General features: G+C 47.6%; 1 protein-coding gene across 2 annotated transcripts in view; it reads left to right on the plus strand.

The window, feature by feature from the left end:
• The window catches only part of XRCC1 (X-ray repair cross complementing 1), a 310,744-nt gene that overhangs the window by 188,402 nt on the left and 105,320 nt on the right, over window positions 1–17,022 (plus strand). For both annotated transcript variants that reach the window (XM_086929793.1, XM_086929794.1), the window contains exon 12: window positions 838–1,015. In XM_086929793.1, coding sequence (XP_086785919.1) covers window positions 838–1,015 — 178 coding nt within the window. The remainder of the gene's footprint in view (window positions 1–837; window positions 1,016–17,022) is intronic.

The following is a 17,022-nucleotide window of genomic DNA, read 5'->3' on the forward strand; positions in this document are numbered from 1 at the left end:
GCGCAGCCGGCCCAAAGGACGATCTATTCACTAACAGTGCGCCTTCCTCCCCACACTAACGCTTCACTCCTCACCAAGTCCTCTCAAGTTCTCTGGTCACTACTAAAGTGGCCGCCCTACAGTTGGCCTATTTATACCCCTAGTTCCAAGTGTCCAGAACAGGCCAGAAGGTTCTAGATCCCCCATATAAGTCTATGGACTAGTCCCTGAGGTAATCAGTTGTGGCAGTTATTAGCCACCATTTTGTGTATCCCATAGTTTTAGTCAGAAAAGGCACCTACAGGGGCAAAGAGCACTTAACCCCTAGGTCAACACCTGGAAAATTCCAGTGGACATCAAAAATAAAAAGATTAAGGGGCAAAAAGGGGACAAAAATAAATAAGAGGGACCTCCCAAAGGGCAGACAGGTCTAACACCCTTCAAAAGGACCCTCTCTGACAAATGGTGGAGTTTGGTCTATAGGTATTGGTGGAGGCGGTGGGGAGGAGGAGGCGCAAATCTATTGACCTTTTCAAATAATAGTTCAACGTTTATATGTGACATGTGAAGAAGAAAAAATACGCTGAACCGAAATACATCACATTTTGATGGCAGATAGGGCCAGATTCAGAACGAAAAGTAGTGAATCTCCACCACAATAGTACTCCTACAAGTACATAGGCACACTTCACCATGTATGCTACACATCTTTTGGTTTTTTTTGTGTCCAGCCACCTTAAGGGGCAGACCTGTTGGTCAAATTCAAAGTAAATTCATTGAAAATGTAAATCATGTCTTATTGACATGTCTTTGGTAGACTTGCCTGCACCATGTTCACCATTCTTCCCTGTCACCCAGAGGGCAGACCCACCAAACTCCAACCATAAAGTGAAAGGCCCCAGCCCTGTCCACGTCAAGTCACCGCGGTCTCCAGAGCCTGAGGAGATGGAGGAGGAGCACCCCAGCACGTCCGTTCCAAAGCCAAGCCTCAGAGATGTGGGCGACTATGATGCTTCCACAGATGATGACCTTGCAGGTAGGTGGTTGTGAAGCCACAGGTGTGGGTTAGTACTGTGTGAGACCTTCTATATTTGGTAATTTTGTTCATAGGAGCCAGATGTATGGATAAGGGAAGAACTGGAATTGGTGGTGGGGGGAGTTCAGCAAGCAGGCCATAGGCATGCAGTAAGTTGTCACGATTGAGGGGGTCGGCTTCGGAGAGGGAGGATAGATCCTCCGAAACCAATGTTGTAGAAGGTGACTCCATTTCAGAGCTGCATCAAACCAGAATCAAGAAGCAAGTGTGACTTTTAGGTCTGACTTAAAGCATTTGCTCCCTCGTTGTCCTCGTGTAACAAAAGAACTATAAAATATTCATATAGACATAGAGGGATTGGGGTCCGCCCTCTTCATCCACTGGTATTTTCAAAAATACACGCCACAAGCCAATACCCAATATATATTTATTTATTTATTTTGAAAGTTTTATATAGCGCGAACAAGATCTTTGCAGATATCAGAGCGCTTTACAAATACAGGAGGTAGGGAAAACAAGTAACATGGGAGAGATTATCAGACTTTTGAGCATAGAATACTTGTAGGTAAAAAATGAAAAGCAAAATAGGGTGGGTACATGAGGTAGCATAATAATTGACTAAATCAAATTAAACAAATCGACAATCAGACAAACAATAGTGCAGAAAGGTGTATATCCTCAACTAGATCAAGAGTACAAGTTCAGGCGAATTTAGTCATGAGGATAGCTTTTACTTCTTTTTAGGTCTCGGCGTCAACGCGCGGAAGCGCGTCTCCGCCGGAGATCTTTTGTGAGCGACTATGCTTCCCAGGAGACAGTCCCGGCCACGCGCATCCTTCCAGGCGATTTGTAACTGGAACGCGCGCTGTGGCCAGGCGCTGTCTCCTGGGAAGCGCAAGCACCACACACGCATGCGCATACACACACACACAAGCGCCCATGCACGCACATACATACATACAGAGACACCACCCCTGACACATACACACACGCGCTCACACACACAAGTGCCCCGAGCCCCCCCCCCCCCGTCACCGTCACTGTTGCACTCTTACATACACACACGAGCATACACGCACACACACACACACACAAGTGCACCAAGCCCCCCCCCCCCCAGCCTTGGAACTTACCTGGCCAATGTCGGGGACTCTGCTCAGCACGCGGCGCCCAACCTCCTGCCCGGGGCTCCACACCGCTCACAGGAGCCCCGGGCGCGAGACGCATTTCACTCCGCCTGCCTCCTCTTCCGGTCTGGACGTGGCCCCGCCCCCGTCACAGGCGACCGTGCCTGACTTCCGGCCGCAGCACAACCATGGCAGTAAACAGGATGCCCCGCCATACCTCCAGCCTACACCGCGGACCCAATCTCTGAAGTCGGAGGGTCCCTTCCCCGCTCTGCAGCACCCCCACTGGCTACACCGCTGCCCTGACCTCCGCCATCCAATACCGTCGTGAGTACAAGACCGGCACCCCCAATCCACCCACTTCAGCATAGACACCTGTGGAATTGTTGAGGCGGAGCGCCCGATCCGGGGCCGGCATGAATGAGTGCTGGGGTCTCCACCGCTGTTTCCTTTGGGTGTACTGTTGTCCATTAGTCGGAATGAAGAGGGTGTTATTTTAAGAGTTATAAATGATCCAATCATCTGGCTGTGAAGTAATGTGCATGTGTGGGCAAATCTTTTGTCATGTACGTTTCACTTTTCCGGTTTGTGATCCCCGTTTTATGCATTTATGTATTCATTCATATATTCATTCATAAGCTCTCCTCCGTTTCGCTCTCGTCCCCCCCTTCCCTCTGCCCGTAGCTCTCCTTTGTCTCTCCTCTCCCCCCCCCCTTCCCCCCCCCCGCAGCCCTGCTCCGTCCCGCTCTCGTTTAGGACTTGCTCCTTATTGTTTCTCAGGAGCCTGCCGCAGCCCCGGCGCTCTGCTTAATTGTTTAGCTTTCATGATTGACACATACTGGGCTCCCTTAAGGTCCGGGACATATGGGGTGAAGGCAGCAGGGACTGAGGCCGCTGCTGTCATACACTAAAGAACAGCATGGGTGTACCGTGACTCTCCTGCTGTAACAAAAGAGACCGCAGGCTCCCATCACAAGGTACTTAGGAATCAAACAGCCATATACAACCGATTCTGAAAAGGATTTTGCTTTCCCCCAGAAAAATGTGCATACAATTAGTATATTTATGCTAGTCGTAATGTATTGTATTTTATTCCTGCTGCTAGGCCTCCTAACTGGCAGTTCTATAGAAAAATACATCAGACGAATAGTCCACAGAGAAATATTACCTTCTAACATTGGGTAAAAGAAATAATTCTGTTTATTCATGAGTGTGTAGATGATTACATGTGATAGAATACGGTCTCCTCCAGGCGTTTATGTGCAACAAACAGGGCAAAGATTTAATGCTGAGTAGAGACGTCTCAGTGTCTCACTATACTGAGATTGATACCAGGGGAAGCATTTGTTTGAGTTAGAGGAACACTTCTTACTTTAAGAGCTACATAATAGCAAAATGCACCATACCAAGCGTCACATGATTTGTTTAATGCTGCAAAAAAGACAGTTTTATCAGAAAGGTAAAGTTTCAACTGTTGTGTACAACTGCAAACCAAAAGGAACAAATCTAAGAAGCACTGATACACATCAGTTGAGGTGCTTTCTAAAAAGAAAATGCCTCATAGTGCTATACAGATGTCTTCTTTATTAGAGAATTACGCATTAGTCATAGTGTGGTATATTGGTAACCAGGCAGGGGCCGTTACAGGTAAGAGTGGTGGGGTGGTGGGGGAGAGGCAGGGGGCTGTCGACATACAACAGGATAGGGTAAATAAAATAAATAAATAAAATCACTTACCTTGAGCTTGCTCCATCACTGAGTCGGCGATGCAGCAAGTGCAAGTTGTGTTTTTTATTTATTTATCAGATTTAAATAAGCATTTGGTATAGCACTATTATGTGTTTTTTCAGAAGTGCCTTTTACTAGTTTATTTCAGTGCGGTTCAGATTTGTGGTCTTCACCCATTGTAGCCTTAACTCCTATTGAAATAGTTGCATTGAATAAAGAAGCAAAGTATAAAGGTCATTGTGAGGTGGCTATCGTTACACAAATGACAAACGTGGTCAGAAGTCAGGTTATAAAATATCAGATCTCCTGAAAGACTTTGTTGTCTGCTCCCAAGGCCAGACTGGCAAAAATGCTAAATTCAGCCACCATGTGCAGACAAGCTAATGAGGGCTAGAACAGGAGCAACTATTTAAAGTTGCTGCCAGGATCATGTAACGTGCACCACCACTCCCAGAGGCCGAAACCAGCCTCCAAGCGTCAACAAGCATTTAGAATGCAATGGTCTTGGCATTATTAAAGGTACAGCTATTGGCATTGCTCATGAATTTTTTTTTCATTTTCTTTTAAAACATAAATAAATGGTATTGTCATTTACAATGGCAATAGGTGAGCATTAGACAGTAGTAGAGAGTATTCCCAGACACAGAACCACGCACACACACACACACAGACAGAGCCACGCACACACACACAGACAGACGGCTCTGTCTGTGTGTGCGTGGCGCTGTCTGTGTGTGTGTGTGCGTGGCTCTGTCTGTTTGTGTGTGAGTGGCTCTGTGTGTGTGTGTGTGTGTGTGCGTGTGGCTCTGTCTCTGTGTGTGTGTGTGCGCTGCTCTGTGTCCGCGAATACTCTCTACTACTCTCCAATGCTCACCTATTGCCATTGTAAATGACAATAGCATTTATTTAGGTTATTAAAAAAAAAATGTCATGAGCAATGCCAATAGCTCTACCTTTAATAATGCCGAGACCATTGCATTGTAAATGCTTGTTTAAAGAATGCAGAGGAGGAGATAAGTCTGGTTTCAGGAGGGAGTGAGTTCCAGATCCTGGGTGCCATTCCTGAGAGAGCGTTTATATGTTTTTTCCTTCCGGAATCTACGAGGTTTCAGGAGAAGATACTTTGTGCTTCTAGTGGTTCTTGAGCCACCAGATATTCTCAGTTTCTGAGTGAGGTAGCCGGGGGAGTTGTGATGTACAGCTTTGTGCGTCATGCAGGCAATTTTCAGATGTATTCTGGCTTCAAAAGGCAGCCAGTTCAGGGATTTTAAGTCAGGGGAAATATGCAAGTGTTTTTTGATCCAGTGATGAGTCTTGCTGCAGCGTTCAAAGAGGCTCTCAGGGGTGCAGTTGTAGATAGAGGGAGTCCGCAAAGGGCGACGCTACCGTAATCTAAGCGAGGAATGACTAGGGCTTGTACAGCAGTTTGGAAGTGCTTGGCTGGGAGGAAGGGTTCAAGTTTCCTCAGGGTGTTGATTTGGAAATTAGCTCCCTTAGTTGCTTTGCTGATATGCTGCTGCATGTTGAGATTAGTGTCAAGTGTAATGCCTAAGGATTTCGCTGAGTCCACGATGGTAGGTTGGACATTGAGTGCAGATAGGTGTTTAAGCCAAGTTTGGGTGGTGGAGATTTTCGCGGGAGGTGAGATCAGAAGGAACTCAGTTTTCAGAGCATTGAGTTTGAGGTGATTATCGGCAAGTCATGATTGGGTGTTTCTGAGCGTTGAGTTCAAAAGTTTGATGTCTTTGGGGGATTGTAATTTGAGATATAGTTGGGTGTCGTCGGCGTACATGTGAAAGTGTACATTAGATGCTTGTAACAAGGAGGTGAGAGGTTCCATGACCAGATTGAACAATGTTGGGGATAAAGAAGATCCTTGTGGGATGCCTAAAGTTACAGGCATTGGTGGGGACATCAAGTTGTTGCTCTTGAATTTCTGAGCCCTGTTATGCAGAAAGGAGGTGAACCATTTAAGAACAGTCCCAGATAGGCCCATTCTGGTGTTTAACAGCTCAAGTAAGTTCTCGTGTTTGACAGTGTCAAATGCTGAGGAGAGATCGAGAAGGATGAGAAGGCAGGTATCGTTTTGATCTAGGATTTGGAGTGCGTCATCAATTATGTGTGTCATAGCAGATTCAGTACTGTGCCCTGTTCGGAAACCTGATTAATGAGGGTTGAGGAGGTCAAACTGATCAATGTGATTTGTTAATTGGCCTGTACGCATTTTTCCAGAAGTTTTGAAAGTGTGGGAATATTGGTAATAGGACGGTAATTGTTTAGGTCAGTAGGATCCGCTGTTGGTTTCTTGAGTATAGGTGTAACTTGTCCAATTTTGAGTGAGTCGGGGATGAGTCCTTGTTGAAGTGAACTGTTAATAATTTTGGTCCAGAGTGGGAGGAGCAATGGGATGAAGTCTTTTACAGCGTTGGCAGGAAGAGGGTCTGTGAGGTGATTAGAGGGTTTCAATGTGCTGAGCAGTTTTAGAATTGCTTCTTCTGAGTAGGTGTCAAAGGATGACCAAGCAGCATTGTTTTTTGGTTCAGTGGGTGTTATGCTGCAGGGGTTGGAGTAAAGGATTACGTCATTGCGAAGATCGATCCTTATGTTATCAGTCTTTAGTTTGAAGAAGGCAGCGAAGTCTTCACATGATGGTATATCGCCTATTGTGCTATGTGTGAGTTGGGGATGTTCCTTGGATTGTGTTTTGATAAGTTCAAATAGTTTTCTTGGCCGGTTTTTTGCTTGATCGAGCTGAAGGCTGAAGAAATCTGATTTGGTGCGCTTAATTTTCCTGAAGTAGGCGTTTTTCTTTTTCTTCAGAGTTTTAAGGTGCAATGCCAAGGGGCTGATCTCCAGGTGCGCTCTGCCATTGGCATGGCTCGTCTGTCTTCGTTGAGTCTACCATCGTACCATGGGTTGGAGATCTTAGTGGAGACTTTTTTCAATTGCAAGGGGGCAGCCTCATTGATTATTGAGGTCATAGAGTTGAGGTAGTGGTCGGTCAAAGATTGAACGTCAAGAGCGCCGGTAGGGGGAAGGAGGAGATTGCAGCTGTGGGAAGGTAAAGAACTTGGGTTGAATTTCTTCAGGTCCCTTTTCCAGACCTTGGATTTAGTGGCTTGAGCCGGGTTAAGTTTAACTTTTTCATTGATGAAGAATGTGATAATGTGGTGGTCTGACCAGTCACAGGGTTGGATTGACTCAAGCTGGGTAGAGTTCTCTTTGGAGATGATAAGGTCGAGGATAGAGCCTTTATCGTGTGTCGGGCTGTTGCAGATTTGGGTGAGGTCAAGAGCATTGAGGTAGTTTTTGAGACTGTTTACCACTGCGTCATTGTGATCGTTCCAATGGAGATTGAAGTCACCAAGGACAATTTGAGTGTTTTGCAGTCCGGAAAAGGTTGATATTGTGTCCATGAGTTGTTGGGTGGTGGCAATTGCCGCCATAAGTGCGCTGGGGATGCTCAGACGTGGGTCCCAGGCACTCCACACCACTGGAGTCAAGCTAGCCGGGCTGATGAGAGGTGTTACCTCGAAACCGGTCCGGTCCTCGGATGCTTGATTCCGTTCTGGGAAGGACATGGCTTTTGTAGTTCGGACTGGACTGTTCCCATGGGGCACAGGGTCAGAGCTGATTTGCATATCGTCATTGTCTAACCCAGGTTGGTGTGGAGTGCAAAAAAACGATGGATTTGGGCCCAGATCTTTGGACTGGGGTGAATGTGTGACATTGATCCACATTCTGTCCATCACCTGTTTTGTTTGCAATTGCCGCCATAAGTGCGCTGGGGATGCTCAGACGTGGGTCCCAGGCACTCCACACCACTGGAGTCAAGCTAGCCGGGCTGATGAGGTGTTACCTCGAAACCGGTCCGGTCCTCGGATGCTTGATTCCGTTCTGGGAAGGACACAGCTTTTGTAGTTCGGACTGGACTGTTCCCATGGGGCACAGGGTCAGAGCTGATTTGCATATCGCCATTGTCTAACCCAGGGTGGTGTGGAGTGCAAAAAAATGATGGATTTGGGCCCAGATCTTTGGACTGGGGTGAATGTGTGACATTGATCCACATTCTGTCCATCACCTGTTTTGTTTGCAATTGCCGCCATAAGTGCGCTGGGGATGCTCAGACGTGGGTCCCAGGCACTCCACACCACTGCAGTCAAGCTAGCCGGGCTGATGAGAGGTGTTACCTCGAAACCGGTCCGGTCCTCGGATGCTTGATTCCGTTCTGGGAAGGACATGGCTTTTGTAGTTCGGACTGGACTGTTCCCATGGGGCACAGGGTCAGAGCTGATTTGCATATCGCCATTGTCTAACCCAGGGTGGTGTGGAGTGCAAAAAAACGATGGATTTGGGCCCAGATCTTTGTACTGGGGTGAATGTGTGACATTGATCCACATTCTGTCCATCACCTGTTTTGTTCGAAGATGAGGTTGTCTCCAGGTGAGTGGTAGATGATGTGTAGAGAGCATACAGGTTTGTTATCGCTGATGACATCGAGGCAAGTGTATTCGCAGGAGGTAAGTGGGGGGGGGGGGGGTGTGATTCTGGTAATTGTGAGGTTGCTCCTGTAAATACATTCGATTCCACCGCCTGTATTTCTGGACCTGTCAAGTCTAATGATGAGGTAGTTGGGTGGAACTAGAATATCCATGATAGGTGTGGAAGATTCAGTTAACCAAGTTTCAGTCAGAATGGTTAGGTCAAGGTCCAGTGTCTTGATGAGATCGGCGATGTCGGAGGAGTGTCTAGGGGCCGATCTGCAGTTGAGAAGTATGCATTTGAGTCTGGGGGTGTAGAGGGTGGTGGAGGGTTCTAGAGTGAGGGGGACTTTTTTTAAGGTTATTAGGGACGGAGCCTCTGTTGTTGTTTTTGTGTGGAGTGCCTAAGGGGATTAGAGTGAGTCGTGGGGATGGAAAGGTGTGTGGTGGGTAAGTGTTTTTGGGGAACTGGGTCATATGAGCGGAGGAGGGTGCTTATGTCGTGGTCCGAGAGTGGAGTGATGGTGCGTCGGGAGCGGTTGGTGAGATTGCGAGCGGGGATAGAAGTCCAGTGTGGGAAGTTTTGTGTGTGAGGATGAGTGAGAAGGGTGGGGGATTTGTTAGGAGGGATTGTAGTGATGGGTAAGGGGTGTCTGGATTGTGTGAGGAGTAACTCTTTGAGGGTGTGTAGATCTTCTTTAACTTGGAGGAGGGTGGACATAATCATGTCCAGTGTGGCATTGAGAAGGGTGTTGGGGATGGGCACTAAAGCTGAGTAAGAGACTAGTTTACTGTAGTGGAGGGGGAGGGGAGTGGTGTTATTGCAGGGGTTGATGGTATTAATGGGGGCGTTGTTATTCGGGAGTATAGGGAGGTTGGGGGGGGAGAGGTGTCGTTGAGATGGAGTTAGGGGGGAGTTGGTGGTATAGGTGAGGGTGTTGGTAGTAGAAGGGGTAGGAGAGATGGAGGGGAGTGGTGTGAGAGGATTAGTAAGGGGGTTGGTGTTATTGGGACGGGAGTAAGTGGTAGGAGGGGGAGAGACTATGAGGGTTGAGTGTATGCTGGGTGTTGTGGGGGTGCTGGTGAGGTAGTGAGGGCTGAGAGTGGAGGGAGATGAGTTGAGGGATGAATGAGAGCTAGGGGTGTCCAGGATGCAGGTGGAGTAGTGGGGACTGAGAATGGGGGGGGGGGAGGTTGATGGATGATTGAGGGCTAGGAGTGGCGGGGCTGCAGGTGAGGTTGAGGGGGCTGGGATTGGGGGGGAGGTGGAATGAGAGAAGGACCTGTTGTGGGGAGGGGGAGTGCAGTTAAGGGAGGTGGGGAGTTCTGAGCGTCTAGTTGGAAGTGGGAGGGGATGGTTGTGTTGGGGTGTGGTGGGGGTGGGGAGGATGTAAGAAGAGGAGTGATCTACGCCTGTGATTGAGGGATGTGGGGTGACGGGAGCGGGTGGGAGATGGAGTAGAGTGATAGGGGGATGGGGGAGGTGTGTGTTAGTTGTAGGATAGTGTCCAAAGCAAGAAAGAGAGTTAACATGCCTGCAGATACTGAAAGCATTTATATTATCTCCACTGGACTGTTGCAACTCCTTATATCATGAACCTCTTGCCTATCTGATAGTGGTTGCAACTGATGCAGAATTATGCTGTTAGGATTGTGTTGGGCTTTAAAGCTCGAGACGTTTTTTTCCCTGCATTATCGTGTTCACAGTCTACCTATGAAGCAACGCATTTAACTAAAATCCATTTGCTTGGTTCAGAAGGCAGTACATAGGTCTTTAGTTTCTCCTTTGTGTTCTTGTTTCAAATGGTATGGTCCCAGCCACTCACTGAGATGCGCTAACCATACATTGTTAAAGGTTCCTAGATTTGGCTGCACGACTATTGTTGGCGGTGCCTTTTCTATGGCGGTTGCTAAACATTGCAATTCTTTGCTGTTACAACTTCAGTCTTAACCAAGTATTCTGAAATGTGACAAACCGCTTAAAAACATAGCTTTTTCCTAAGTTACCTGTAGGGATTCCTAAAGCAATTATTTGTTATATTTTACTGTGGCCGCTGTGCACTAAAATACAGATTCTGTAGTGTCAAGAGCCCTGTTTTGGGTATACATTGCACTTAAGAAATCCCCAAAAATAAATACCTAAAATGCATCCATAGAACCAGCCCCGGACAGAAAGAGCAAAATGTTTGAGCCAGTAGGCAGGAAAATGGACAGAAAAGCAGCTACCCAGTAGCACATTGCCAACTTAAATGCCCGGCTCAACAATTATAGTCACCAGCAGTAGGAGCTAATGCAGGGTTTGCTATAGAGTTTAGAAAGAAGATTGAGGCTGTCTCCCAAAAAGGGAAAACACTCCCCTGTAGGCTAAAAAGTCTCTCTGGGTGAGACTTAGCAAGTACCTATGCACTGGCACCACACTAAGAAGACCTGCTCTGCTCAGGATTCAAACCTGAAGTCCAAGCAGCCGTGAGCAGTATGCCCTGTACATCGGACAGCCTATTTGGACAAACAGACAAATCCTTGTTGCAAATAAAAAAGGATGGCGACACTGCAAAAGTAATTGGAGGGCTTCAAGCGGAGTGCCATTTTAAGATGGGTACATCCAGGGAACAGTAAATCAAGGAGCCAGTCCTCTGTGGCAATACGTTGCACAAGGGTGTCTCTTCTCTTGCGCCAGAGCAAAAGGTGATGCCGCTGCATAAGGGGATCTAGCACCTCAAGCAAATGACTATCAGTAAGGTGAATCGACACATTAACATCCGTAGGGACAGAGTAGGGGGTTCCGTCGCTAAAATGGATGTTAACCCCTTGGCTTTTGAGGCTTTTCTTACCCCAGTTGTGAGAAAGTGCCATCTTTCTTGCCTTGGTATGCCCCCACTTTTTTCTGAGCTGCTGATGTGCTTTGACTGAGTGTGCCCTGAGTTCCTGCCAACCATGTACCCAGGGCATGTGTTCCTTCCCTAAAACTGTGCTGAAACTAAAAACCCAATTGGCATCTCTGGCCACCTGTCAGCCCCTAGTAAGTGGTACCCTAGGTACCCAGGGCATGGTGATCAGAGAAGACCCCTGAGGGCTGTAGCACTTATTGTGCCACCCTCAGGGGCCCTGTACCCTGGCACCCACACACTGTCTTTGCAGGCTGAGTGCCTAAGTACAGAACTAAACCAAGAGTCGACATGGCACACATCCCTGTGTGCCATGCCCACAGAACCCACTGCCCTGGCATACTTCAGTCACCCCTCTATCTGGGTGCCCTATGCCAGAGGTGTGGGCACAGGTGCATGTGCCCTGTGCCCCTACAGTACCCATGGCCATTCCTGGGCACTGTAAGTGCAGTAATGCCATCAAGAGTATATGGTGCCTGGCGGTTGTCATTACGAACTCCACAGCACAATAATGGCTACACTGAAGACTGACAAGTTTGGTACCAAACTTCTCAGCACATTATACCCACACTGATGCCAGTGTGGGATTTACTGTAACATGCACCAGAGGGCATCTTAGAGATGCCCTCTGATATCCTAACCTACAATCCACGTCTGGGCTGAGTGGCTGCAGAGGCTTCCACACAGCAGACATGTTGCTGGACCCCTGGGTGGAGAGCCCCCCGTTCTCCTGGGCCTGTAACAATGCACATCCTGGGCGAGGTGCTAGGTCTCCTCCCCCAGGATGGAAGCTTCAAAGGCATGCCGCCTCTGTGAGCTTCTCCAGACCATTTGCTGTACCCAGCAACTGGCCCCCACCAGTTCTAACCCCCACTCTGGCAGGAAGACCTTGTGGGAAAAGCTACGTCAGGAAGTAGGTTGTGCCAGCCATTGCCAACTCCACCCCTCAGGCTGAGGGAGACTAGGTGAAGCACAACCCCGGTCTCCGGCCATCTTGTAGATGGGGAGCCCTGCCCAATCCCTGCTAGGCTCCTGCCCACCTCCCACGGGAGAGGAGCAGGCTAGGGGGTGTACTCACCCCAGGACAGGTACCCATTGGTCCCTGCCCTTGCCTGTAACTCCCCTAAATTCAGTATTGAGGGACTCCCAGAAACTTCCTTCCTCAGATCCCGATACGAAACGAAGAAAGAAGATCAAGAAGAACAAGACCCTCTGTGCAACTGCTAACAGGACGACAACAACCGACTTGGCCCCAGCCCTACCGGCCTGTCGATCCTGGAACCTGCTCCTGCCTAATCCCGGTGACTCCTGCGGACAGCAACCTTGGGACACCCACAGGAGCTGCCTGCCTTGACCCTCTTAAAGACTGGTACTCCCATCAGCAGAGGTTCTGCGACAACAACCTACCTGGTGCCAACCAGGAAGCTCCGGACAGCCCACTCTGCACCCGCCGAGCCCGGGCCAGGCCCAACCGAACCAAGACCACGAGGTCATTGGATAACATTGACCCATTCTGACTTGAACATTTTCGAAGTGTGAAGTTTTGAAAACTGGAAGTATTCATATAAAATCAGCCGAAGTACTCACCTGCAAGCAGGTGAGAAGCCAGTACTGTACCTTGCAGCCCAGTACTGAACCGCAAAAGTAATCCTTACCGGGTTTGCTAGTAATCTGTATGCTTTTCTATGAAATTTCTTCTAAGTGCCTACTTTTGAAAACTTGAAATATTCTTTAAAAATCATACGAAATACTGAAACGCAATTACCTACCTGTTTTAAGTTCAGACCCCAGTGCTGGCCCTAGAAGTCCAGTACTGGATTACAAAAGTAACGTGATTATACTTTGCCTGCAACCTGAAATTTCTCCCGTTGAATAACATTGCCAGATTGTCATTGAAAAGTTTCTAAGTGTGAACTTTTAAAACGGCTTTATATTCATGAAAATTCACCACAGTAACTAAAAGGTTTTTGCTCATATGATTTCAGCTTAGACCCCAGGACTGAATCTTGGATCTAGTCCTGGAACTACCAAAGTAATCTGTACTGTAATCAACTGTAATTTTATGGTAACAATCTATAGAGCTCTATGCTAAAGTGTGTCTAGACTTGAGCTGCCTTCAGCAACTCCTGTACCTATTGTGTTCACGAGCTTTATTGCTTCCTTGCAAAATAATTACATGAGAGTTCTCATATCTAGCAAAGTATATTTTTTGCCTGTTGGTTCTAAAATAAAACAACTATATCTTTGAATATAAAAACCATTGGCCTGGAGTTCAGTCTTTTAGTGTGTGAAATCCTTCGCTGACTGAGTGTGTACAACAAATGCGTTGCACTCCCCTCTGGTACTGCCTTACTGCTCGACCAAGCTACCACTTTGGAGAGCCAGGTCAGTCCTGACTTTAACCTCTGTTATACCTTTGGGGTTTTCTCACACCAGGCCTGTCCCTTTTATCTTTTTTTTTTATTAGATTTTTGAGGCACTTAGTTTCTTAAGCCTTCGTAACGTTTTACACAATAGGCATCCTGACCTACCTTGTATTATTTGCACCCCACCCCACAATTGGGGATTCTGTAAATGAGGGTTCGCAGATTCCCTTGAGTGAACTGACAAAATAACCAAATAATACTAGCCCTTATTAGGTCTCGGACTAGCGCCCCACGCAGTGGGTGGAGTCCGAGATTTTATATTTTGCAGTATGGGGGCTTGAACCCGCCCCTCTTCTCCATTGGCTGGCCTCGTAAATGCTGGCCAGCCATTGGAGGAGAGGGGCGTCACTCGGATCTAGCCCCGGCTTGAGCAGATTCGTGGGCGTTTCTTTCTCATTTTTTAAGCCCCATCTCTTTTTCAGAGGTGGGCCTTTGTGGGCGTTTCCTTTTTTTTTTTACAGGGCTATGTTGCCGGGATGGACGTAGCAATTTGCGAGCAGGTAAGCATTTTGTCTCTTTTTGTCATCTAATTTTTTTTTTGTTTATTCCTGTTCCTCGTTGTGCTCGTGCCCCGCCCCCCCACCCACTGTTCCTCGTTGTGCTCGTGCCCCCCCCCCCCCCCCCCGCATGTTAAAATCAGGGGTTACACTTGTTGTTATCTTTAGAGCATTGGTTTTTCAAGAACAGAGAGCCTCTCGGGCCGTACAGCGGCCTGTGTGGCCTATACTGTGCCGGAGAAGGGGAGAGTCGGGTCGAGGGTCCGGTTCCTCGTGCAGGGCACCGTAAACATTGATGTCCGGGGCAGCCATGGGGCGGCCACATCCCTGGTTATGAGAATGTGAAGGGTGCGTTGGGGTGGGGGCGGGGCGGCTGGAGAAAGTTGCTGGGCTGTCAACGTTGTACAGCGGGGGCAGATACAACTTGGCCTGACTCCACTTCCCTCCCTCGTGAGGATACCGAGCCACAGATTAACAGGGAGCGCCGAGCTAGAGCCGAGCCAAGGCTCTAGCATCCCCAGAGAGCCTGAGCTCCAGCCGAGCCATAGAACTACGTGGCATGGCAATCATGCAACACATTTTATGCAACAGTGTGATAAAATATCTTCAAAATAAAAAGGAAGTGTATTTCTCTGGCATGCGGAGCCGAGTACGTCAGATATCGGGGCATTGAGAGGCATTTATGAAAAGTCGTGGCATTTAAAGGTGAACTTAGAAACATTCCTGCCTCGCCCACTACAGCGCCAATACTGAACTAGAGGCAAGGCCGCTGTTATGTGCTACCACATCTGGACTAAGCCCTCACTATACATTATACATGGGGCAACATTATAGTGTAAGAAACTCAAGGTAAGCACTCAGCCTAACTCACTATTCGAAAGTGCTTTCCTGCATGATAATATAATATTTTGCCATGATCACACAGTTTGGTCAATTCGGAAGCTGGGAGTGATTCCCTCCCCATTGTGCCATTTACAACAGGTGTGCTTCTCTGTCTCCCAATGCATCATGGTCACTGCTTTTGCGCGTGTGGTTAGAGTGGGGTGGCGTGCAGAGCCCATGTGAAAGCTCGGCTCGTTTTGGGCTTGGATGTCCAAGAAGAACTCGAGCCTGGGTCATGTCTCGCGTCAGGGTCATGCTAAGCTCGAGCTTTCAGCGTCCCCCCTCCTCACCCCCCTCTCCATCCTATGGAAAGGGCACAAACTCTAAGGGTTCAACTCTCAAACGCATGGGCAGTGCGCACTTCCGCTTGTGATACACCAGGAGACACATTTTCACACCTTTTAAACACAATGCACCCTAGGGGCTCCAGTCTGTCTGCGCGTCACTTTCAAAATTGAGGAGTCTGATCGGTTTTCCAAAGATCACAGTGAAGACCAAGCCAGCTCAGCCAGCCATCTTTCCCAGGTCTGTAACTTAAACACCGTTAGATTGAGTAATATTAGAGCTGGTATTCATAGCGCTTAAAAGCGACAGAAGTGCTATATTCAAACGTGTTGTTACATTGACTCTCTCTGACTAGTATACTCTTACGTCTTGCTGCTGCATAGGCTGCGTTGCTGTAGTATTCCCGCCCCCCCATGCTCTACTGGCTGTGCTGCTAGTGTATTTTTACCTCTATGTGCACATTCTTTGCTGCTAATCTATTTTTACCTCTTGCTATACTATTTGCATGGCAAGTGTATTTTCCGCTTGCTGCACAGTCAGCTTCGCTAGTGTATTTGTACCTGTAAGTGCACACTATTCGCTACTAGTGTACCCTTGCTACACATTCTGCTTGGCTAGTGTATTTTGTCTCTTTTTGTACAGTCTACGTGACTAGTGTGTTTTGCCTCTTTCTGTAAGTCTGCTTAGCTAGTGTATTTTACCTCCTGTTGCCCATTGGGCCCGGCTAGTCTAATTTACCACTACCACACCTGCACAATCTCCGTGGCTACTGTATTTTTTCTGTTTGATGCACAGTCTGCGTGCCTAGTTAACTCTTGTTGCAGTCTGCCTGGCCAGTGTGTTTATCATTTGCACTACGTTCTACCTAATTAGTGTATTTTTACCTCTTGTTGCCCAATCTGCCCAGCGAGTGTATTTTTACCACTACCTGCTTATTCTGCTTGGCTACTGTATTTGTTCTCTATGCTGCACTGTCTACACACCTATTATATTATTAACCTTGCTACACAGTCTTCCTGATAAGTGTGTTTTTACCTTCTGCTGCACATTCTGCCTGGCTAATGTATATGTATCATTTGCTGTGCATTCTTCCTGATTAGTGTATATTGCCATTTGCTGCCTATTCCGCCTGGCTAGTGTCATTGTACTCCTTGCTGCATATCCTGCCTGGTTAGTGCATAGCTTCCATTTTCTGAACATTCAGCCTGGTTAGTGTATGTGTACCTCCTGCTGCACATTCTGTCTATCTAGTGCACATTTATAATTTGCTGCACATTCTGCCTGGCTAGTGTAATTAAACCCCTTGCTGCACAGTCTGTCTCGCTAGTGTATTTTTACTTCCCGCTGCACATTCTGCCTGGCTAGTATATTTTTACTTCCCGCTGCACATTCTGCCTGGCTAGTGTATATCTACCTTGTGCTGCATATTCTTCCTGGCTAGTATATATTTGACATTTGCTGTATACATGGCCTACGTATTTTAACTCCCCACTGCACGTTCTGACTAGCTGCTGTATATTTGCTCCACATTCTGTCTGGCGAGCGTATTTTTGCTTCCCATTGCACATTCGGCCTGGCTAGTGTTTGTTTGTGATTTGCTGCAAATTCTGCCTGGCTTGTGTAGTTTTACTTTATGCTGCATTTTCTTACTGGCTAATGTATATTTGCCTTTTGCTGGCTGAGATCTGACCCCCAA

This window comes from Lissotriton vulgaris, chromosome 7 (genome assembly GCF_964263255.1).
Source record: "Lissotriton vulgaris chromosome 7, aLisVul1.2, whole genome shotgun sequence".
In the NCBI taxonomy this organism is placed as follows: Eukaryota; Metazoa; Chordata; class Amphibia; order Caudata; family Salamandridae; genus Lissotriton; species Lissotriton vulgaris.